This window comes from Idiotropiscis lumnitzeri, chromosome 19, assembly GCF_059441095.1.
Source record: "Idiotropiscis lumnitzeri isolate Australia: NSW breed Sydney's pygmy pipehorse chromosome 19, RoL_Ilum_1.0, whole genome shotgun sequence".
Taxonomy (NCBI): Eukaryota; Metazoa; Chordata; class Actinopteri; order Syngnathiformes; family Syngnathidae; genus Idiotropiscis; species Idiotropiscis lumnitzeri.
This window is the reverse complement of record NC_142409.1, coordinates 7,877,321-7,899,955: the sequence shown is the minus strand read 5'-3', so window position 1 is coordinate 7,899,955 and position 22,635 is coordinate 7,877,321. Positions and strand designations below refer to the sequence as shown.

The 22,635-nt window shown below is 40.8% G+C and overlaps 1 protein-coding gene across 2 annotated transcripts in view; it reads left to right on the top strand.

The window, feature by feature from the left end:
- The window catches only part of vav3a (vav guanine nucleotide exchange factor 3a), a 46,883-nt gene extending 24,945 nt beyond the window's left edge, over positions 1–21,938 (top strand). The window contains exons 10-28 of one of the 2 annotated variants that reach the window (XM_088283517.1): positions 131–226; positions 1,785–1,853; positions 1,955–2,041; positions 2,129–2,214; positions 2,562–2,694; positions 4,342–4,451; positions 5,072–5,173; positions 5,439–5,530; positions 7,299–7,321; positions 8,223–8,241; positions 9,630–9,760; positions 10,994–11,059; positions 11,462–11,496; positions 11,698–11,814; positions 12,619–12,706; positions 13,500–13,629; positions 17,884–17,964; positions 18,631–18,782; positions 18,933–21,938. In XM_088283517.1, the coding sequence (XP_088139643.1) occupies positions 131–226; positions 1,785–1,853; positions 1,955–2,041; positions 2,129–2,214; positions 2,562–2,694; positions 4,342–4,451; positions 5,072–5,173; positions 5,439–5,530; positions 7,299–7,321; positions 8,223–8,241; positions 9,630–9,760; positions 10,994–11,059; positions 11,462–11,496; positions 11,698–11,814; positions 12,619–12,706; positions 13,500–13,629; positions 17,884–17,964; positions 18,631–18,782; positions 18,933–18,977 (1,662 nt within the window). In that variant the 3' untranslated portion in view covers positions 18,978–21,938. The remainder of the gene's footprint in view (positions 1–130; positions 227–1,784; positions 1,854–1,954; positions 2,042–2,128; positions 2,215–2,561; positions 2,695–4,341; positions 4,452–5,071; positions 5,174–5,438; positions 5,531–7,298; positions 7,322–8,222; positions 8,242–9,629; positions 9,761–10,993; positions 11,060–11,461; positions 11,497–11,697; positions 11,815–12,618; positions 12,707–13,499; positions 13,630–17,883; positions 17,965–18,630; positions 18,783–18,932) is intronic. The other variant, XM_088283518.1, reaches the window with a different exon arrangement.
- The last annotated feature ends 697 nt before the right edge of the window (positions 21,939–22,635 follow it).

Genomic DNA, 22,635 nt, shown 5'->3' with positions numbered 1-22,635 from the left:
CAGCCAGACAGCGCCCTCAAGTGTAGACCTAAAGAATTGCATCATCTAAAGATAAATAGAGTGGACAGGATTGTTTGTATTATTTTTTTTTGCCTCACGCATTCTGTTTTGTGTTATTATTTTTCAACAGGAGTGCTCTAAAAGAGCCAACTATGGCAAATTCACTCTGAGGGATCTGTTGGTGGTTCCCATGCAGCGGGTCTTGAAGTACCACCTTCTTCTGCAGGTGCAGTGCTCTACTTTTAACTGTATTATCATGACTCTCTAAAGCAATGTCTTAAAGCTCGGACAAGGTTTTTTTTTTTGGAGTTGAGATCAAGGCAAAGTTCCAGATTATTTTATTATATTTCTCAGAACTCAGAAAACTATCGAGTATGGCGATGAAGGCCAAACAAATGACTGTCAGTAAATGTCAAGAGCGTTTTTTTTTCTTCTTTAAATCAAAATAGAATTTATATTTGAAATGCTTCCAGAGAAGAAATCACTTTCACTCATGTCCACTAGAGGCGCTGCCGTCCACTATTCATCATTTTTTTTTTGTACTTTGGTGAATAAGGAGAGAGAAAATGCACTCAATTGACAACATTCTGGGGACGCTGGTTTCACTTAGACACCTGCTCCTTCACTTCTCCACTTTCTGGATATTATTTGCACAAGATATGAGAGTGTGAGGTTAGGAGGCATGGTGGGTGACGGATTCTGTATGACAATTGCTCCATCTTAAAGGTGTTTAATGGGGTTAAGATCAGTTCTTCCACCCCAGTTCAGCCTTTATGGACTTTGCTTTATATATTGAGGGACAGCCTTGAGGGGGTAGAATGGGCACGAAGTTACAAAATTAAAATGGTAATTTATATTTATTGTCATAACATATATTACTACTGTGCAACATTTTCTTCCTCTGATTATTTTTTTTTTCTGATTTAATGACTTATTATCAGTGTCATCACACACCATATTTGCATTATTCTGGATGGCTGAGTGACTTCTCCTTTGAACTTTTTCTGCAAGACAATCAAAAGTTTGTTGTCTGAGTCTTTCCGTTTCCTATTCACCTCTCCGGCGCACCATTCTTTCCCCTCACTGACTGTTTGCGCCCCCCTTGCCCTGTATCTCCGTCGATGAGTGCAGGTGGAAGCAAGTCTTGATAAATAAGGCTCTGCCATCTTTCCAGTGATAATCATGCCCTGGTTGAGCATGACTGACATCGGGGATTTGTGCAGTACCGAGCAAACGTATATATACATATCTCCCTCTGGGATTCATCGTGTGCATGTGTGTGTGGGTGTGTGTGTGAGTGTGTGTGAGCGCGGAGGACGTTTTTAGTGGCCTGGAAGAAGGACATGCATGGCATCCTTCCTTATCCTCCACTGCTGCGGTCGAGATGTCTTGTTTATGCTGCAGCATGGCACTGGCAAGCAATTTCAGATACACTGTTTCGCTCTCAGATGCACACAAATACACGTGCACGCACACACACGCGCACACACACGCACACATACAATCGCATATGTTCCTTTTTGCGCTAACCTTTTCCATTCCATATCTAGATTTGACGTAACTTCTTGCGTGGGATGTAGCAATATGTTTGCTCGTAGATACGATACAAGAAGTATTTTGGATTTTGCAGTTTTTTTTTCTCCACACGCAATCTTGCGGAACATGATTGTGTTTGTTCATCCAGTGGATAAATATGCAAATCATTTTTCTTTTCTTTTTTTTTGAAACAAACAAAAAAAAAAGCAAGCAGTTTTTGTTTAGTCAAACTTGTTTCCCTCCAACAGGAGCTCGTTAAGCACACTCACGATGCCACAGACAAGAGCAATCTGAGGAAAGCATTGGATGCTATGAAGGTACATAGATTTTTCTTTTTTTCTTATAACAAAGTGTGCAGAACTTATCTAACCATTACTTTAAAAGTGCCAACATTGAATACTTATTTTGTGGTGTGCAGGACTTGGCCCAGTACGTCAACGAAGTCAAGCGAGACAATGAGACACTGCGAGAAATAGATCAGTATCAGAAATCCATTGAAAACCTTGTAAGCTGGCCACATACTCTCAATAAACCCCCCCGCCCCCTTTTTTTTTGGTTCAATTCATCTTCATTGTACTTTGTCCCTCTCAAGAATCAGCCTCTGAGCAACTACGGGAGACCCAAAGGTGACGGGGAAGTACGGGTGGCCTCAGTGGACAAACGGGCTAAACAGGACAGGTGAGATATCTGCATGTGGTTGCAGCGTACTGGCTGATTGATTGACAGTGGAAAGGACTGTACGGTGTTGGAACTAATTCACGTGGCTGTTTGGTTCTCAAAATAGGTCAAGTAAAATCAAAGGAATCTTTAACTCAGTCACTACCAGCCAAGTAAAAAATAAATAAATAATTGACGTCTTTAGCCGTCAATGGCAGTCAACGTTTTAAGTAATATACTACTAAACTTCAAATTATAATATATTCAGCCACACCTATTTTTGAAACTTGTACAACTTACAATATACGTTCCAATGCTTTGAAGGTCAATATTAATGATTATTATTTTTTATTTTTTTTAAACGCCAGGCATATCTTCTTGTTTGATGCTGCCGTCATTGTTTGCAAGCGAAGAGGAGACAACTACGAGATGAAAGATGTGATCGACCTGCATCTCTTTAAGATCACAAACAACCCCACGTCGGACAAGGAAAACCGAAAGGTTTGTGCGAATCCGAATATACGATAGACACCATGAAATTTTGAAATACGCTTTGGTGGTGTCGTTCTCCACAAAGGGCCAATGACACTTGACATTTTGACAAACAAAAGGTGTGGCTGTTATTTCAAGCAGTGTTGCTTGAACAAATTACTGTGTTGTTGACCTTTCAGAGTTGTTCCTTTTTGTATTGTGATATGCTGCAAAGTTGGCAGTGAAACACAGGTTGGGTGTTTACAAATCTGATTGTAATTTGTTTTCATGTTCTAAAATTATTAGTCAGGCGCACTTTTACCACGGCAGCAATGACAGACAACATTTCACCTTTATTCTATTTACTGTAGTTTTCATGTCAGGAGCGAGCTGGTAAATAGCTAAGAGTGATTTTTTTTGTTGTTGTTGTTATTCTTCTCTAAAGGTGCAGAAATGAGTCACAATTCAAGCAGTGTTTTTTTTTTGGGCACAGCATTGTCACAAAGAGGGGTTTGTGTTTGAAGGCAAAAAGGTGGAGGACCCAAGTGCAAAGAAGCAGGAGAAGCGAAACAGAGGGGAGGGTGTATTCGCCCAAAATAGTATTTAAAAAAAAAAAAAAAAAAGTTGAACAAGGTTATGATAGAAAAATCGAAATGTTAAATTAAAAAAAAATCCTCCTCACAAAAACTAAGTAAAAAAAAAAAGAAAAAAGATGAACAAGGTTATGGTGGAAAAACATTTTCCCCTCCAAAATACTAAGGACAAAAAAAAAAAAAAAAAAAAAAAATCAAGATTTAAAATAACAAAAGCATGCAAGTCAACAAACAAAAAAAATGACCAAAACCATGACCAAAAACATCAACAAAACTAGCTAAACATGACCTGCAACAACTATGAACAGACCAGACCGACTGAACGAAACCAGGGAACTAAATACAAACCCCATTTAGAGCCAACGAGGGACACCTGGACAAGACACAGGTGGTTGGAGTAAGCTGATTGGTGGACAAGGAACAAGGCTGACGAGAACCAGCTGGAGATGTGAACAAGACACAATATGATGAAAAAATGTAATCTATTCCAAAGATTGCTAAAGCTCATAAACACAAATTAATGAGTCTTGCAAATCAACATTCTGACCTGACTAAAATGCTCACAATAATTATTCACGTAAACATTACATTAATGCTACCATTTTTGGCTGTAGTTAAAAGTGTTGAACTGCAATGCTTCTAGGATTTTTTTCATACAAAAAAAAGTAAAAGAGTATTAAAAGTGCTAAAATGAGGAAAAACGGGGGCACGTGTCGACACAAAGGCTATTAGTCGTCAAATTTAGCCTTGGCGTTTTGTGACGGCAGCTGACAGTCTTCTAAGGTTTGAGTGTGCTGTGTGATGTCCAGCAGCGATACGGCAAAGCTCAAAATCTCACACTTGGGTTCTCCTCTTCATGGTCTTTCTCTCTTGCTTTTTGTCTTTTTGCGCAGCCCTCCAAACCTTTCCCCTTTTTTTTGTTTTGCCCACCCTGGCGCGTACTTTTCCCTTCTCATCCATCTGTCTCTCCGCATCCTGTCTTCCCCTTCCTTATCACTTTGTCTTTCGCCAGCACTCTCGCTGGATGCCGTCGCCTTTGTTGTCTTCTTTGCCCTCACGCGATTTGTTTCGTTTGCCATCGCAGTGGTCCTACGGCTTCTACCTCACTCACAACCAGGGCCAGAACGGCTTTGAGTTCTTCTTCAAGACCAAAGAGCTGAAAAAGAAGTGGCTGGAGCAGTTTGGCATGGCCATGTGAGTACTGTTTGTGCAGTACTGTATAGCATGAGAGCGTGCGAGTGTGCCGTGTCAAAAGTCATGCTGCTTGTCCCGTTCTTCAAGTACAGCCTCTATTTGATGACAGACATGATATTGGGATGCAAGTTGCAGTCGTAAGAAATACATGACAACGCAGATACAGCTACATCTGTTCATAATGTAAATTTAATTATTTCTGTATTTAATTATTTATTTCATGGCTGCGTGTTGGTGTGGATTTAATAAACAACGTGGGTCCATGAAATAATTAAATACAATAATAATTGATTAAATAGAGAAATAATTATATATATATATATATATATATATATATATATATATATATATATATTTATTTATTTTACAAATAATTATTGGTATTTATTTTTTTATTTATTTTTTACAAATAATTATTGGTATTTATTTTTTTATTTATTCATTTATTTTTACCAAGAATTATTGTTATTTATTTAATGACACATTGGTTTATTTAATTCCATCTTTAATCAATAATGAACCAATTTATTACAATGAAACATTTCAGGTAAAGTATTTATTTACTTTCAGTCCTCAATACACACAAAAAAAGAAGTTGACTTTTATTCTCTTTTATTTAGATCCAACATCCATCCAGAAAATGCAACCAGCAATTTCCACGAGTTTCGCATGCACACTTTTGAACGAATTACCTCCTGCAATTATTGCCACATGCTGCTGAGGTAAATGGCCACCGAGAGTCACACCCCAAAAATTCAATATGTGTTCATTTGGTATAATCATAATAGTTTTATCATTATTTATTTTATTTTCATCATTTTTTTTTTTTTTGCACATTTGCTCTAAAGCCAATCAATTCTGTGAGAACTCTCTAATATATATTTTTTTTGCCGTAACATATTTCACTTGAGTCTTTACTTCAAAATCTTTGCATTATTTTGAAAAAAAATGTTAACAGAGTGAAATGTCCTTGTCACCTGTCTGCAGGGGCATATTTAACCAGGGCTACCTTTGCTCCAAGTGCGGTCTCGGCGCTCATAAAGAATGCCTGGCCCGCTTGGGCTGCTGCGGCAAATCTGGTGAGCTACCTTTTTTTCCATATGCATGCACACACACAAATATAATCCATCCCAATTTAGTGTTCAATTCTTCATTTTATCCAAGCACATATACGTCAAACCAACAATTTCTCTTTGAGTCAATGGAATTGTATTAAGATCACTACCTCATGACGGCCAAAAGCTGCACAAAAGCTGATATGTGAGAAATTGTGGGTTTGTGTGAAATCTGTAGCAATGTCATTGCGCAACAAGGTTATTTGAGGTGGAACTGGGGGGGAATTTGTGGCTTTACAGCCTTAAACATGCCCTTAATTCCACAACCAAGGTCAGCCGCATATTCAATAAATGCTTCTAATACTCATTCAGATGCTCTTCTGCTTCCCTGGGATGTTTTGACACAGAACACTAAAGGCAATGTCACTGTGTGTGCACTTGTAGTGCTCCCCGATGCTTAATAATATTTTTACAGAGGAGCCTTAAAAAAAAAAAAAAAAAAAAAAAACTTTTTATTGTGCCCTTATTGTGTCCGCCTCTCAGCTCCCTGTGCAGACGCCATGGCCACTCTTGAAAGAAATGGAGGGAAAACTTAAGAGGTGGAATAATAATAAAAAAAAAAAAAGGGGGGGGGGTGCGGGCTTTTAGAACCCAGCTTAGTCGTCCTCTTATGTACATGTGTTAAATGGGAGATAGCTAAACCTTAAATTCAAACTTTGCAGGTCCCGGAAGGGCACTAAAACCATGCATAATTTTTTTTCTTTGTTGTTGTTTTATTTTTTTTAAACGCCCAAGCATGCATGTATGTTGCACTCAAAGCGCAAGCACATAGTGTTCCGCAAGTGTGTGTCGCAACCGTGTCGTGCATTCCCCACACCGAGCCGCCAGCTCGAGTTGGCCCGAGCATCTGTCACGGTGCTATCAGGTCGCAGAGGCAATAACGCCACCGCCGGGCCCACCTCGGCGCTACGCGCACCTGAGTAGATTTGGGCAACACCCGCCGTGGGAGAGCGTGGAACTGTGACGGCTGTGTTGTCGGTTTGAATTCCCTCGCTCATTACTCGGCACGGCGCTTCGCCACCTATGACTGCGACACTAAGCTCTGATGTAAGAGGAAAAGTACCGCTCAAAGTTTACTCGAGAAGTTTAAAAGCACATGGAGGGAAATGGAGGCTTGTTTCTTCAGTGTTTTTCCATTTCATCCTACGGAACACACTTGCACAAACAATCTCAGCTTGGCTCCGTTATGCTTATGCGTGCTGCATCGTTAAACTTTGATTACCTACGTTTGTCTCGGTTATCAGCGCCCGGTGTTTATAACACAGGTCAAAGTTCACTCAAGGTCTGCCGCGAGAGGCCTGCGTGTGTTTTTGTGTCTTAAGTGTGTTCCCGCGTGGATGTGTACGTGTTCTGTATTAGTACAGACAGGGGAGTGTGTGTTTACGTGGGCGTGTGTGTTTGTTTCAAAGAGGTGTAGCCAGTCCCTCAGGGAACCAATAACAGAAACTGGTGGAGCAAAAAAAAAAACAAAAAAAAAAACACCACCACACAAACAGAAACACAGAAATGTGCCAAGCTTCTTCTCTTCTCCAACCCCCAACCTCGTTACCTCCTCTACCTGAGCTGTCAGGTAGCGGCAGCAAAGCAAAACAAAGTGAACCGCGGTCAAACACGAAGCGTCCGCCTTCACCGCTAATGAGGGAGTGTTGTCTTGTACCGGCAAAGGCGTGCAAGTGTTTGCATTCACCCGCTAACCCGTCACTCACTATGCTTGTTCTCAAACCTCTTTCAGATCCCGGTTCCGTCAGAACTCAGGTGAGCTGCCGCTTGCGTTTGTGCTGATGTCAGCGTCGCGCATCTGCTCGCCTTCTCGCTCCTGCAGATGTTTGCCAAGGAGAGTCCCATATGACTTTGTTTAGAGGAGTTTACCTGTGCAGATTTACCCCAAGTTGTGTTTGCCGGCTGTTTTTTTTCGCCGCTGGGCGCTGCATTGCCGAAGCGTGCATTGCTCTTAAGTATCAACCCCTTGCAGCAATTTGCACTCTGATTTTTCGACAACGTTGTAGCAGGAACCTTGACTGCTCTTTTATAGGGATTACGTTGTGATCGGAAGAAATTCTGATCAGCAAAATCATCAAAGTTCCGTTGAGGTGACATTGAAAAGTGTCCATAGAGTTCGAAACCAAGGAAAATAGTTTGGATCTTGCCAAAAGTTGGAAATGATGAACCGGTCTTTTCAGCATGTCTCCTTTTTTTTTTTTTTTTTGGCACTTTTCTGTTAAGGTGCCAAGTGAAGTGATCCACTGTCTAAAAGATGTAGCTATACACTGCAGTCTGACAAATATATTCTTGTGGGGACCAGGATAGGAGTGTATTTTTTTTTTCACCATTTGATATGGAATTAGAAATATGCAACCAAGTGATGAAGAAACGCATGGACAAAAATAAATTCCATGTAGATTTTTTTTTTTTTTTTTAGTTTTTCACTGGTGGAGGAGGTCCATGCTCTACTTAGGGACAATTGATCATTCATAGCTAAAAAAAAAAAAAAAAAAGAAATTTTTTTTTTTTTACTTAATGCATGCGACATGACATGAAGAGCTTAGGATAGCGCGTTTGAATGTATTAATCAATGTAAAACTGGATTTTATCATGAATGTGCATGTCTGCCTCACTGTGTAATTAAAAAAAAATATTTTTTTTCCATGTATTTCAGATCAAAGATCGCGATCCAGGTGAGAATTCCCAACTTATCATCACCAGTGACACCATTTTATTATTTAAAAGTCTCCCCACCCTCTCTTGACATAAACCCAGGAACTGATACAAATTCACGTTGTCCCTCCGATGATGGCACCGTACGGTTCCGAATGCATTTGTGAATATAAAAGCCTTCAATAAAATGCAACCACACGCTGTGCATAGTGGAGTAGGATTACCGGTAGAGCAGTTATTTCATGTCCGCGTCCGTGCTAAAAAACTCAATGCGGGCAAGATTCACAAGGCAGAATGCTGCACTTCCCTGTATCATCAAGATTTGTAATATGTTTTCCTCCAATTATCTTTTTTTTTCTTTGCAAGGTAACCTTGTCCCCGAAGCAGCTGGAAACCAAAACCAAACTCAACAACTTAACCCAAATAAATCAAAAATCAAGTGTGCACTAAAGTGGGAAACTTGATCATCTTTTTACCGATTGCGCATGTGCTCACCATTTTTCCCGTAAAGCTCTTTTAGATAATCACTTTTCCTCCTCGCAATCCATTAAGACTGCCGAAAATCATTTCTAACTGAAGATGCATCGAAATCAATAGGCGTTTGATTGCCGCCGCCTGTGGCGTTTCATAACACTTTGACACTGCGCTCTTTGTCTCGTTTCATCTCCAAACACGTGGCTTTGCCCTTGTGCAGATCGGAACGCCATTCATGCCCCCGAGATGCAATTCTCCACGACCGCATGTCTTTAGAGGTGCTTCTCAGGCAGGCTCGTGCGTGTCAGTCCGCCAGAGCACTGGAAAGACGAGCACTGCCGATAGATTAGCTGCCTTGAAATGGACAATATTTGCCTTGAGCTGTCCTCTTTTTTTTTTTTTTTATTTTTTTCATCTTTCTCTCACCCTTGCTTGTTTTGCCGTTATTGTATTTCTATACAAAGCTGCCACCGAGAAAAAGATACACTTATGGCTGCCAGACATTATGCGCAATCAAAAAGTCCATTCGAAAGAAGAAGCTTTGTTGCATAGTAGCCATCCGTGTGTGTTAGAATAATAAATAACGCGTCAGGAAGATTTGTATGGGCAGCACATTGCCGACAAGGGCTGTATTTGTATGTGTGTAACACATGCCACCGATACTCGCTTTGATTATCACCCCCCAAAAAAAAAAGAGTCATGAATAGTTTAGTGGAGCAAAGCTTTTAGAATGACAAGCATGCCCGTTTACAACTGAGGTCAGACGCACGCCGACGTCCATACTGATTAATCCGAGCAGCCGCTCTGGAGGAGGAGGGGGGGGGGGGGGGGTCTGGGGGGGGTCCACGTTAGAGGTGCACCGATTTCATTTTATTTATTTATTTAATTTTTTTTTTTTTTTTTATGACGGGTACTCACGCTGTCCTCGTCGCAGGGCTGCCCAAGATGATGGTGATCAGGAACTATTTTGGCGTGCCCAGCCCGACCTCTGGTCCGGCGCTCAGCATCCAGACGGGCGACATCATCGAATTAATCGGTGCCGACATTCAGAGCTCCTGGTGGCAGGTCAGAGTTCACGCACATTCAAGTCATCACCTCCACGGACATTTTATAACGTGCGGCGTCAGAGTGACGGATCGTCAGTCTGTTTTGACAAGCTGGTTATACAAAGTTTTTTTTTTTTTTTTTTTTTTAAAGAAAACGGACAATAGGTCTGGCAACCGGAAATTTTGAGACGGATAAATAATGAATCTTTTGCGAAAGCTCATCTGGAAAATCTGCACAGTCGGCACACATTCAATAGCCATCACTTTTGTCGCCAGGCGACCACAATCATTTTTTTTTTTTTGTCGCGGCTCCTGTGCGATAAATAGAATCGATCACTGTAATTTATTTCTCTCAGTGGCTTCCTTGTGTTTACTCACTCAATATCCCTGCTTTAATCATTATTACATTCTTAGCGAGGATGTCACACTGGTCGCAAGGACTCACACGTGACGGGCAACGACCTCCATTGGCCGTCACGGTGGCTCAATGAGGTCAGCAAAATGTTCGAAGCGCTTCGCAGTAAATTGCAATACACAAAATGTAGCTCTTGAAATCTCTCTCTTGCAATCATTTAATATTTTATTTGTATTCAGTAACGCACTTTACACACTTTTAGGGTCGTCTAATGCAGCGGTGCCCAACCAGTGGTCCGCGGGCCAATTTAGGCCAGGCCGCACAAATTAAAGAAAAAAAAAAATCTTGCGGAAAAATTTGTAAAGTGCTAATTTTCTCTGTCGCATTACACTAATATTAAATCCAAAAGCTAGCAAAATGAGTATGACCATGTACGACGGCGGCTCTGCATAATACGCGCCGAGCACCATCCTGGTCCGCAAAATTCAGGGACTTGCATGAGCCGATCCGCGTCGGAAAAAAGGCGGAAAAAGTCCATCAATTCTAAGAAGAAGCTTCCACCGCAAGCATGTCACACATATCCGACTTGCATTTCCACACAACACAAGGACAGACGATTAAGCTTTCAGCGCCTGAACCGAAGAAGATAACCGCGCTATGGTCACCAGCAAACCCTCTATCACCCTTAGATGGACTCCCCGGTGTTTATAAATCAAAACATTAGAGCCATCCTCACGGGGGGGGGGGATTCCTTCCAGCCATTATTACGACAATAGACTAACAAGGGTTGTATATATGCACTGCTGTGTGTCTCCTGAGCTAATTGTTGTTGAATTATTGAGACAGAGTCACCCAGACGTACGGTAGATAACGCAATTATCTTCTCTGCGCTTTCAGGGCAAAATCCAGTCAACAAAAGAAGTTGGCTTCTTTCCAAGCGACGCTGTGAAGCCGTGCCCATGTGTAAGCGCTGAGCAGCCTTTCCTTCTTGTTCTTCAACATACCACTCTCCCGCCTTCGAGTTCATGTGCGCTCGAGTTTGACCGTACGCCAAATGAGTGCTTTTTAACGAAAGGGAAAAGAAGACATCTTCTCGTATTATGCCAGAGGTGATAAACGCAATTAAGCCCAGCCTCTTCGGGACTATGACGCCTCGATTATGGCTGAGCATTCTGTTGTAAAGATAACAGCGAGCGTCTTTATTGGGGACAGAAATGGTACCTCGTACTTTGGATTTTGGCGCCAAACAAATGCAATGTATTCCGTTGATCTGATGCTGGGTGATTATTTCATAGTTAACGAGACTAAAAAACGTATGTCCATTTCTTTCTTTTTTTTTTTTTTATCTGCTTTTGTTTGCTTCAGGTCCCAAAGCCCATCGATTACTCCTCTCAAGCGTGGTAAGTTTACAAATGAGCTTTTACTGCCTAATTAGATTGTCAATAAGGAAGGTAGAAGCCTTTCCTAAATCACCGCTTTATTGGCTAGAACCAAACACAGCAAATAGACAGCTGTTTCCAGCGTTTGATAGAGCTTCCAATTTGGAGAGACGAATTTGTCACTGATAAAGAATGTTGTGTTTTTTGGGGGGGGGTTGCCAGGTTTGCGGGACCCATGGAGAGACTCCAGGCGGAGACAGAACTCATCAACCGGGTCAACAGCACCTACCTGGTCCGCCATCGCAGCAGAGAGTGCACCGAATACGCCATCAGCATTAAGTAAGTCCCCATTGTGTTGTAATGCCGAGTCGGCTTTTACTGCTTTCACATTGTTTTCAAGACAGAAGGTGCCCTTCATTTTGTTGGAACACAGTGCTGCTGACACAAGCGGTTAACATAACCTGGTGATATTTGTTTTTGTGTCGCAAAACTCTGGATGAAGCTATTTTGAATTTCCAAAAGTTGCTCCAGTGAAAATGGCTGGGTACAAGTAGGTCTTTTAAAGCAATGGCGCCCCCTACCAAAGACGTATAAGTACGTCTTTGTGTCTTTTATACGGCATAGTGTGCAGAAGGGTCCGACGCAACTTCTGACTGAGAATCAGCCTCGTATGATAGCTTTTCTCTTTAATAACTGCAAAAAGTCACAAATGATATATCATCTTTGCTCTGAAATAATAATCAGGCCTGTGTATCGATTCAAATTTCCCAATATTCGATTTATTACATATTGCGATTGTTCTCGTGCAAAGTGTCTTGAAAGTAAATTACGCTTCCCAACTGCGAGTGGGGGGGGCCTGGGATCAGAAAACAATTACTCGCCATTGTTGCTTTAAATAAAGGACAAAAGACCACTGAGGTGAATCATCTCGAGTAGACTAAGACTATGAATGACAAAGAAGCGGGTGGGCGGGGGCTGTTCGGAGCACACGGCCGCTCAGATCACCCATCATTCGCACGTCAAGCACCTTTGGGACCCGATGCATTCCATTATGGTTTCACCACGGGGCCAGGGGCCGGCCACCGATCGATGGCGGTGATCAGGGAGGGAAATTACACTCATAACTTATTCAATGGCCCACAGGTACAACAACGACGTGAAGCACATAAAGATCCTGACGAAGGAGGGCTGCTTCCACATCGCGGAGAACAAGAAGTTCAGGAGTCTATTTGTGAGTCTTTTAAGCTTCTCATTTTTTTCCTCCCCCATTTCCACCAATGCAATTCATGAATAAATCATTAATGAGGTGCCAATACCAGAATTTTATTCGAGCAGAAATAACATACAGATGTGTTTATATTGGCCTGACGGCTGCTCGATTATGAAAAAATATAACAATTATTTTCGTAATTATTGAAATCACAATTATTGAGACGATATTTTTTTGGGGATAAAACAAAAAATGTATATGCAAAAAAATATGACAAATTTGAAACACTATAATTATGTTATATAACTTCCTTTTGGGCCAAACAGGATTTATAATTTTTTTAATTAAAAATAGAAAGGTGCAAAAATTAAAACAAAAAAAAAAACACAAAAAAAAACACCCAAAAAATTATTTAAATTTACGTGAATAGTTAAAATAAAACAAATGACTAATACATTTAAATAAACAATGTCAATATATTTCTCAAATGCAAAATTTAGTATGATAACTATAGTATTAGACATTGTAAAATGAAAAGTATTTGAACAATTATATAATAATTGCTTTTTTTATGATTATGAACAATTTTGCAATCATTGTCTAATAATCGTAATTGAATTTCAATTAATTGCTCAGCCCTCATCAGGACTACTGTATGTCCAACACATACAATACTGCCCCATAACAGTATAGAAAAATCTTAATGTTACTTTTCAGACTTTGATAAAAGTTTGATGAATAAACGGGAAATCACTCCGACGATATGCTTGCCAATGTCCCCTTTTAATCCAAGCCTGCTTACGTGTGTGTTCAGGAGCTGATTGAGTATTACAAACATCACTCCCTAAGAGAGGGTTTTAGGAGTCTGGACACCACGTTGCAGTATCCATACCGAGAACTGGAGAATTCTGCAATGCATCGTCTCAACCGCTGCGGCGGCAACAGTAAGTGCGCCCGAGGAGGTGTGAAAGAAAACAAAACACATTGCGACTAACACACTAAGCACTTTGATTCATTTGACCTTTTCAATTTGCTTTCAATAAAAGGTCGCCACTTGACAGTTTAAAAGCCTTTCCGAAAGGTTGAAGGACGTGTTTTTTTTTTGTAGCGTGCTGTTCTACACCTGAAGCAAAAAAAAAAATAAAAAAATAAAGTCACGCTGATGTGGATAAAAGTATTGAGACTGAGCACTTAATCAATTCTTGTTCCGCTTTCAGTTCAGTTCTGCAGCAAAGCTAATAACAATAATTATTTATTTATTTGTTTTGCTTTTGTAGGCTGAAGAGTCCAATTACTTTAGTCCAAATAGTTCCAGACCAAAATGTTTTTTTTTTTTTTTTTTTTTTTTTTAAACTTCATTTCCTCTGACAGCAACAGTCGCGTGTCAACTTTACGACCACAAGTAGCCCCGCACGTTTGATGAACGAGCCGTTCTCTGATCTGACATTTTCTCTCCGCCAACCCTTCAAAGCGTGTTCCATTTGCCCGTTTACACTTTATGCTCCAACCCCAGCATCTCACTACCGCTGTTACTGGCTCGGTTGATTTCTCTGCCCGTCGCTCTCCGTGCTTTCTGTGCTTTCCTTCATCCTTTTCACTGCGCTTTAACTCACCTGGGAGCATCTTCACAGCCTTACAGTAAAAAAAAAAAAAATAAATAAATAAAAAAAGGCACACAGCTATTTGGAACAATTCCGTCTCCACTGACTTTTATTGTTGTTGTTTTTTTTTTTTGTTGTTTTTTTTTTGTCTGAGCTCTGCGTCTCATTAGATTTGACAACAGTATCTGCAGTTTCCAGACCATCAAATGCTACAAATAAGTTCCAGGGGAGTTCAATTATCTGGTTAAACCTTCAGTGAACTAACTAAAGTGAAGGCAAATAGATTGTCTGGGCTTTGGGGGCCTACTTTCCTCGTATTCATTTGATTCCAGAGGCGACGAAATGAGCCGATTCAGCACTTTTTTTTTTTTTTGTTTTTTTTTAATCCTCAATGTTTTAAATGTATGATTAAAAAAAAACAAGCATGGAGTGAGTAAGCATGTCATTCAAAATCAATCATCAAACGATGAATTAAAATTAAAAATGGCATTGAGAGGAATATTCATGTTTATTTAGCGATATTGGAATTGGAAATCAACATTTGAATTTGGAAAATATTTAGAATGAAATAGCTAAACAAAGTCTGCGGACGAGAAGTATTTGTGAAACTTTACCCCCGAAACTTTGAAAAACAGAAGTTGACTTGTAGAATATATTTCAGCCCCCCCCTCGTTTGACCTCACCAAAAACAGAACTTATGTTTTTCCCCAACTAAGATTTGTTTGAAATGACACACAAAGAAGATTTTGCAAAACTTTTTTAGCCGTCTGGCTGTTGCTTGCTTTTGAGCAAGGAGCATTTTTTTTTTCTCCTCCTGTGTATGTTTTCTGCTGTTTTTGTTCTGTTCCCCCAAAATTCTGTCAGTAACTCAACACAAAACAACGGTTACCTTTTTCTCACACTTTTTTTTTTTTTTCCAAGCAGCACAACTGCAATTTATTTTATTTTCACATTGCTAGTCATTATCCATGCTCACGTCTCCGAGTTCGGGGCTCGCTAATTAGATCGGAATGAAAAAGAACATAACATACGGTAAAAAAAAAAAATTGTGACTTGGACAAGAGCCGATGTTGTTGACATAACTTTGAATTGAGATTTTAATGAGATCATTGTGAGTAAGGGAAAAAAAAAAAACAGCGGGTAACCATAGCAACGCCTCTAAAACAAAAAGCAACAATTCTCTAAATTTATGTCCTGGTACTTTCACGCGACTATTTGCCTTTTGGGAATTTTGTCGTTAAGGTGGGATTTGGGGGACGTAGTAAAAAAATGACAAACTTACAAAATGATTATTTTTACTTTTAGGAGTACTAAAATTCCTTGCGAGTGGTTTGTGTTTTTATTCCACCCACTTGACTTTATTCTAGGAGAAGTCAACATTTTTTTTTTTTCTTTCTCCACATTGCTGTGGCACAGCCCATGCCAGGTGGGAGCAAAAAGAAAAAAAAACCATCAAGAAATTATTAAGGATTCACAGTCAACTTCGAAAAGTGTTCGCCTCACACGGTGCTGCTGCCAAGCGGAGTCTTTCAAGCCATGCCAGGAAGAAAAGACATTAAACGCAGCGTGTGCGCGACACGTCGAGCAACAGTGCCCATCAATTGCTTGGGAAAAACCGACATCCGTGACTTGTTTTATTGTTTCTGACAAGAGACGGCCTGCTGATGGTCACATCGTTGGCAAAATGTTGACTGATTGGTTCGAGTAGCTTTGGTGTTCAACAAGGTTTTTTTTTGTATTTATTTTTTTTTAAATGGTGACACACTCTCGGCTTGTGTACACTTTCTTAGTTGTGATTCCCGCATTCCTCAAGCCACGCCTGAATGCTTTGTTGGGTTCATTTGTAGCCAGACAAGACTGGGCTGCCGACGTTTCCTTGCATTTTCCAGTGCGCCGTTCCCCAAATAAACAAATAAATAAATGGAAAACAATTTTAAAAAATTTGGAACGAAGCGCATCGGATTCAAGTGGACGGCTTTGCTTCGCCGACCCGGATTCCGTTGGGAGGCTGCTGAGCTGTCTCTCGGCGGGCTGATTAGTACTCATTTCGGAAAAGCGGCAGAGCTCGCCGCCTCGTCTCCCTTTACAGCATACCAATAACGCGGGCCAGTTAACTCGCCAGCAAGTATTGTTCAGAACAGCATGTTTCTCATAAAGTGCAGTCATTTATCTGCCATTAGCGACGACAAATGTTGACTCCTCTGCAATGATGAAACGGCTAAATCGACTTGTACTTGTTGTTGTCGTGCTTCCGTTTTCGCCCAATTGCTTTTCGCATACATTTGTCAGGCACCTCAAGCGGGTACGCTCGTAAGCAACTAATGAGATCTGATTTAAGAGCTGCGCCAAACCAAAATATTAAAACACTTCTCAGTGCGAGGCGGTGCATATTTAAAAATTTTGGAAACGCAAAAATGTATAATGGGATTGACCATCAAATTTTGACGACATAATTTATTAAAAAATTATTTTGATATGCATGCAAGAATATATTTACTAACAAAACTGTACTCGTGGACAATATTTGTTTAGAGAACAATAAAATTAATCTGCCATGCAGTCGAGGCATTCTTGGTTTAAATCTCCGCTCAGGCCGCAGTTGAGCGCCAACTACTGCCAAGGAGGACTTACTGCACTCTATGTCAGATTTATTTTTTTCTGCCTGTAGTATCGACGCTTTCCCATCCCTATAAACTTTAATTTAAGTTTGAATAATTTCTACATCAATTATCTGTAATTATACATTTATTACTAAATTGGAATGATCTTAATACATCTTAGATGCGGCAGTTGTCATCTTTTTACGCCTTCTCCCGGCTGCACTTATTTCCTTTGTTGACTCCCCCCCCACACACAAACACAAATCTGTCCGTAATAACCAACAACACTTTCAAGTTTGCTTTCCCAGCAAGGTGCAAACGGCACAGCACCTCTGGAATTGGATCACTGTTTGTAGCTTTTTTTTTTTTTTTTTTTTTGAACAGTGGAAGACAGACAGAAATACAAATGCATTGGGCCTTGGATTTGTTTATTTCTTGTGCGTTTGGAAGATAAAGAGACTGTTAGTCTTTCAGAAGTCGAAAAATGTGCTTTGTTGTCATTTCAAGCTTTCACCACGACTTAAAAGGCAATACAGATATTAAAAAAAAAAAAAAAAGACGGTTAAACTTGTCTTACAAGTGATTTCTTTGCAAAATGCGCAACAGTTCTAATTTTATGATCGCGAAAGTTGAAAATGGATGGCTCCGAATCCCCTTTAAGGGTCCAGACAGTTAAAACAAGATGCATTTCAGGTGTGCATCTTGTGATTGCCAAATTGGGAAAGATTGACCTTTAAGTGATCGAGGACGATCTCAGTCGTTTTATTACAGCAGAACACCAAATGGGCCTTCCTCTAGGTCTTATGAAAATGAAATGAACGTCCAAAGAGTCATAAAGTTGACATCTGCGACTTGTAGCACATTCCCTACCTGAGGCCGTGTTGTTTAGTTACCTCTGAAAACATTTTTCTTTGCTTCTCTCTCTCTTCCATCCCCACATCCCTGCCCTCGTCCATCTTGCACCCCGCCGCTTCCTGCTTGGCTCGTCCCGCCATAGCCCCATTGCTCTGCGGCCTCTCTTTTGTAACCCCCGCCGGCTACAGCTTTGTACCTCCTTCCTCTGCCCCCTTCTGGTCAGGTACAGGTATCACTTCTCTTTCTGTGTGTTGTCTTTCTGTCTGTCCGTCCAATGTCCCTGAAAAGATTGTTTTTTTTTTATTAATGTACGTATTTATTTATTTATTTATTTATCCATATGAATACGATGTGGACAAAAAAAAAAAAAAACGAGCACCTGAGCATATAGGACATTGTAAAAAAAAAAAAAAAAAAATTAAGCGGACCTTGCATCAAAGTAGTGGCTGACTTTGACCCCATGCGTGCACCTGTCGGGCTGAAAGGCGGAGGCGTCCAAACACACGGAGCTCCTCTAAGTCAGATATTCTATCCCCTCGGCCGTACTTGTAAAGGTCTGACATTCCATTTCCACATGTCAGCCTCACTCGATTCGAGCCAACTTTCACTCTCTGGAGGCGTGAGAGAGTCAGCGGGGCAGACGGGCGGGATGGAATAGCGCTAACTTGCTAGGACAAATATAAATATATCTTTGTTCTTCTGTCTGTGTGAGCGACACAGGTGTCGAATAATTATGAAGGTTCATCATCAGATTTTCTGTGGCATTATTTTTTTTTTTGTTGTGTGCCATGAGATTTTTGGGGTAAAATTGGCACCTGGACTCCCCCCCCCAAATTTTTTTTGTAATTTTATTTCGTTATTTTTATTTTATCTCTGTTTCTTTCCCCAGTGTTTACCCCGAAGGTGATTGGCGTGGCCATCGCACGGTACGATTTTAGTTCGCGCGACACGCGGGAGCTCTCGCTGCAGGAGGGCGACCTGGTGAAGATTTACACCAAGACTGGAGCCAACGGGTGGTGGAGGGGCGAGGTCAACGGGAGGGTAAGCGCCAGAACTTAAATATTCATTCATTCACGGTCCGAACCGCTTATCTCCGCAAGAATCTGAAAATTGTCGTGGGTGGGAAATCAATCGTCTTCGCCTTAGACAGCCTGCTCACTTTTGCTAACATCCCACCCTTTTTCCTCTCAGATTGGCTGGTTTCCATCCACATATGTAGAAGAAGGCGAGGAGTGACCAATTAAGAAGAGTGAGAACGACACGAGTCAAATCAATGAGCTCAGAGCCATCGGAGCCTTGTCGCTTTTTACCCATCCAGAGGCCTTTCGGAAGCAAAAAAAAAAAAAAAAAAGCTGCAGCTGACGCAAACGATGGCCCCATCCCTTGGTGTGGCTAAGTAACTTCACCATCTACAAGTAGCAGCTTGCCTGTCAGCGGGGCACGCGGGCTGGCCAGATGCCCAGCCATCCGTAATATCCCGCCTCTTTCTGCCTGAACCAGCCGCAGCCAATCCCACCCGTTTTTCTTGCCAACTTGGCCGGTGCAGACATGTCAAAAAGCAGCAACTCAGATGCCACTCTTCCATTCATGCACTCATCCATCCATTCACAACACTTGCACTCCTTCCCGCCTCCCGTGGGAATGGAGCCAGACAAGCTGGAAAAGGACCCACACTGTACAAAAAAAAAAATATAAATATTTTTTTTGTTTCCTCTCACTTCCTCTTCCCACTTTGAAGCTGGTTTGACCTTGCGTGTGTTTGTCGCACTAATGCCGCTGGTTATTGATGACTTGATGCCCCACACCGGCGGAGCAGTCGCCCCTCAAAAGCCTCCCTTTGATTGCAATCGCCGCACTCGCACTCATGCAGGAGATATAAGATAAAAAAAAAAAAAACGGCGTCGACGGCCAGTGCCGGCAATTGATGGCTCTTGTTCCTATTTTCTTCTGGCTGCTCACATTCTTTATCTCCGGCGCATACTCTCGTGTTTTCGCTTGTGTCGGCCGTTAGTGATCCTCTTGCTTATCGCTGGCAGGAGCCCATTCGCGGGAGGCTTTATCTTATTGGAGGTATTACGGGGCCTGTCGGGGAGAACACACCACACAGTCTGACGGGAGCCTCAGCCCTTTGACTTTGGTTGTAACTATTTTGTCATTCATGTGCTTATTTTTATTTTTTTACATTTTTTACAAAATACGATTGAATCACATTTAGTCCAAACACTCTGAGCATTGTAGGACATTTTGTTCAGTCATTTAATTTTTCAGTTGTACGTATGACTTCAAGGGAATTAACTGGAATGTTCAGTACAGATTTCACATAATGTATAGATTTCAAAAAATATATTGCTTATGAAATATAGTTTGCCCCAAATCTGACTATCACTATTAACTTATATGCAAATTAAATTTATTTAATGTCATATTTGAATACAGTAGATTTTTTTTTTTTATCAGCAACATTTAAGTGATTTATCAAAACATCTTCACTTTGGTCATTTTATATTTCTAAATTCATTCCTGTAAATTCCTGCATATTCTCAATTGACTGACATAAACGTCAATGGATTCCCCCCGCTCCCCCCAACCGTATTTTCAGGGCATGATAAAAAAAAAATAATTTTCTCTTTCAAGATGATATTAAGCTCATTTTTATGTTCCAGCATTCACACACTAACAGTACACACACCCACACGTGACATTTTAAAGCATCACCCCCTCCCTTCACCTTTTTTCATCCGAGGAAGCTATTTGTTAGAATTCATAGGAAGGGGAAAAAAAAACCCACACATATTGTACATAAAATATTGTAGATTATTCAGCGCACGCATCGTCGCACAGTCCAGAGGTGACATTGAGGTAGAGCCGCTTGTTAGTCAGGAGTCTAAGACTTGATTTGATGAACAGATGGACCTCGCCTCTGGAAACACACCTCAGGGCGTTGTGACCTCATGGCGTGTGAGGCCCCAGGCGTTTGTGCCACTGACGGATTTTGTAGGATGAACATTTATTTGTAAAATATGCTGTTCTCTCATTACTGGAGATGGATGCTCGTCTTTTGGTCAAATGGCGGTTCAGAGATTTGGAACGAGTGTAGGTCCACGAGTGACCACGAGGTGGGGCGCATCCTTCATTTGCGGGAGGTCACTTTGAGTTTGGCAAAAGTTTGAGATGACGTCATCTGATTGATAATATTTAAAGTGTCATTTAGCTGAGCAGGAGTAAATTAAGCATGCTCTCGTCATCTCATTTTTTTTTTTTTTTTGTTGTAATTCTCCATCTTTTTACAAATTTCATTGTAGATTTCCAGAATGATCGCGTCTGATAAGAACTCCCCAAACATTCTTAAGCCATTTGCTGAGCTTTCTTTAACGGCGTGCAGATTCCACAAAGTCAACATTCTTATTCTGTCTATTGGACCGTGAAGAAACAGACCCTCTCAGGAGACCGAGAGTGGGCTTCTCTAATGGCAGACTGTGGTAATCCACTCCCACTCTGCTCCTCTGCCCAAATGAACTCTGACGGCAAAGTCATTTACAAGCGCAGGCCTTCCTTCCGCCAAGTGTGCTTCCGTATTTTTCTTATTTTTTTTTTTATTTCAAATTTCTTTGCACAGGAGGGAGGCTCAAGGGTATCGGCGATCTAATCATGACACCATCTCTACACATGCTGCATCCGTTTGCCTGTCGGTTCCTGTCTCTCTCGTCCTAAATCACAGCGTTACCCTCACACTCCCCCCCCCCCCCCCCTCTATCTATAATCCAAGCTCTGTCATTCACATTTTCAACGTGGATTCCGTCCCTCGCATGATGCTCGGAGGCTGTGTGGTGTGATGCTTCATGACCAACCAAAGCAAAGCGTTTTCAAAATGGAATTGCAAAATTGATTTTACATCCCAGTTAATAGATGTCCATATAACGTGATCTTTTTCTTCCCGACAAACCATCAGGAATTCACTCTGTTGTGTGTGCACGTCTCACAGACTTTTAAGTTTGTGTGTCCTCCATGTTATTGAACCAAAGATGTAGTGTATGCTGTGTTTACTGTACAGTCAATATTATCGTCTTATACCATGGTACAACCGCTGTGGCCTAAATCGAAAACAGCTCAGGCCTGAGAAAACAGCTCGCTCCGGCCTGTGTAGCATTCCACTGTATAGTTCCGAATGTACCATAATGTAAATATGTTTATAGTATATAATAAAAATATGTTGCTTATTAAAATGTGTCATTCATTCATACGGCACTACGATATGTGTGGAAAGATTGTTATGACTAAAATAAAACATCTCACGTGAAATAATAGAAGAATAAATGATAGAAGAAGAATAAAATGGAAAATAATTCACATATATTAGCTGGAAAGTATAAAAATGATTACAAATATCAAGTAAAAAGTGTAGTAGCTCAGAATATTAGTGCCTTAAACAAATCTGAAGAGTGCTGTGATTTTTATTCTCCGGGGAAATATTTAAGATTTTCTTTAAAATGAGCAAAAATGGAAAAACGGTTTTATATCAGCACCAAATGCACTCACACTTTTGTGTTGTGGTTAACTTTGGTTCGTTGGTTACGATACACACCACGTTACATTCAATAAATAATTTCTCGGCATCGTAAATAATACACAAATTATTTGGACACCTATTGGACAGGAAGTATAATTTGAGTTAAATTTCTTTGGTAACATCCTTTTTTCATACGTTATTTCTTTTAAGAAGCGCTTGTCCTCATGAGAGTGCCTGGTGAGCAAGAACCTTCTCACATGCTTGTTGGCTAATAAGTGTGAATGATTGTGAGGTTAAGAGTGTCTCTGCTGACGAACCATTTCATCTCAGCTTCTGCGAAGAACAAAACACGGAATACTAAACATGTTTTGGAGTAGCAGTCGCTCC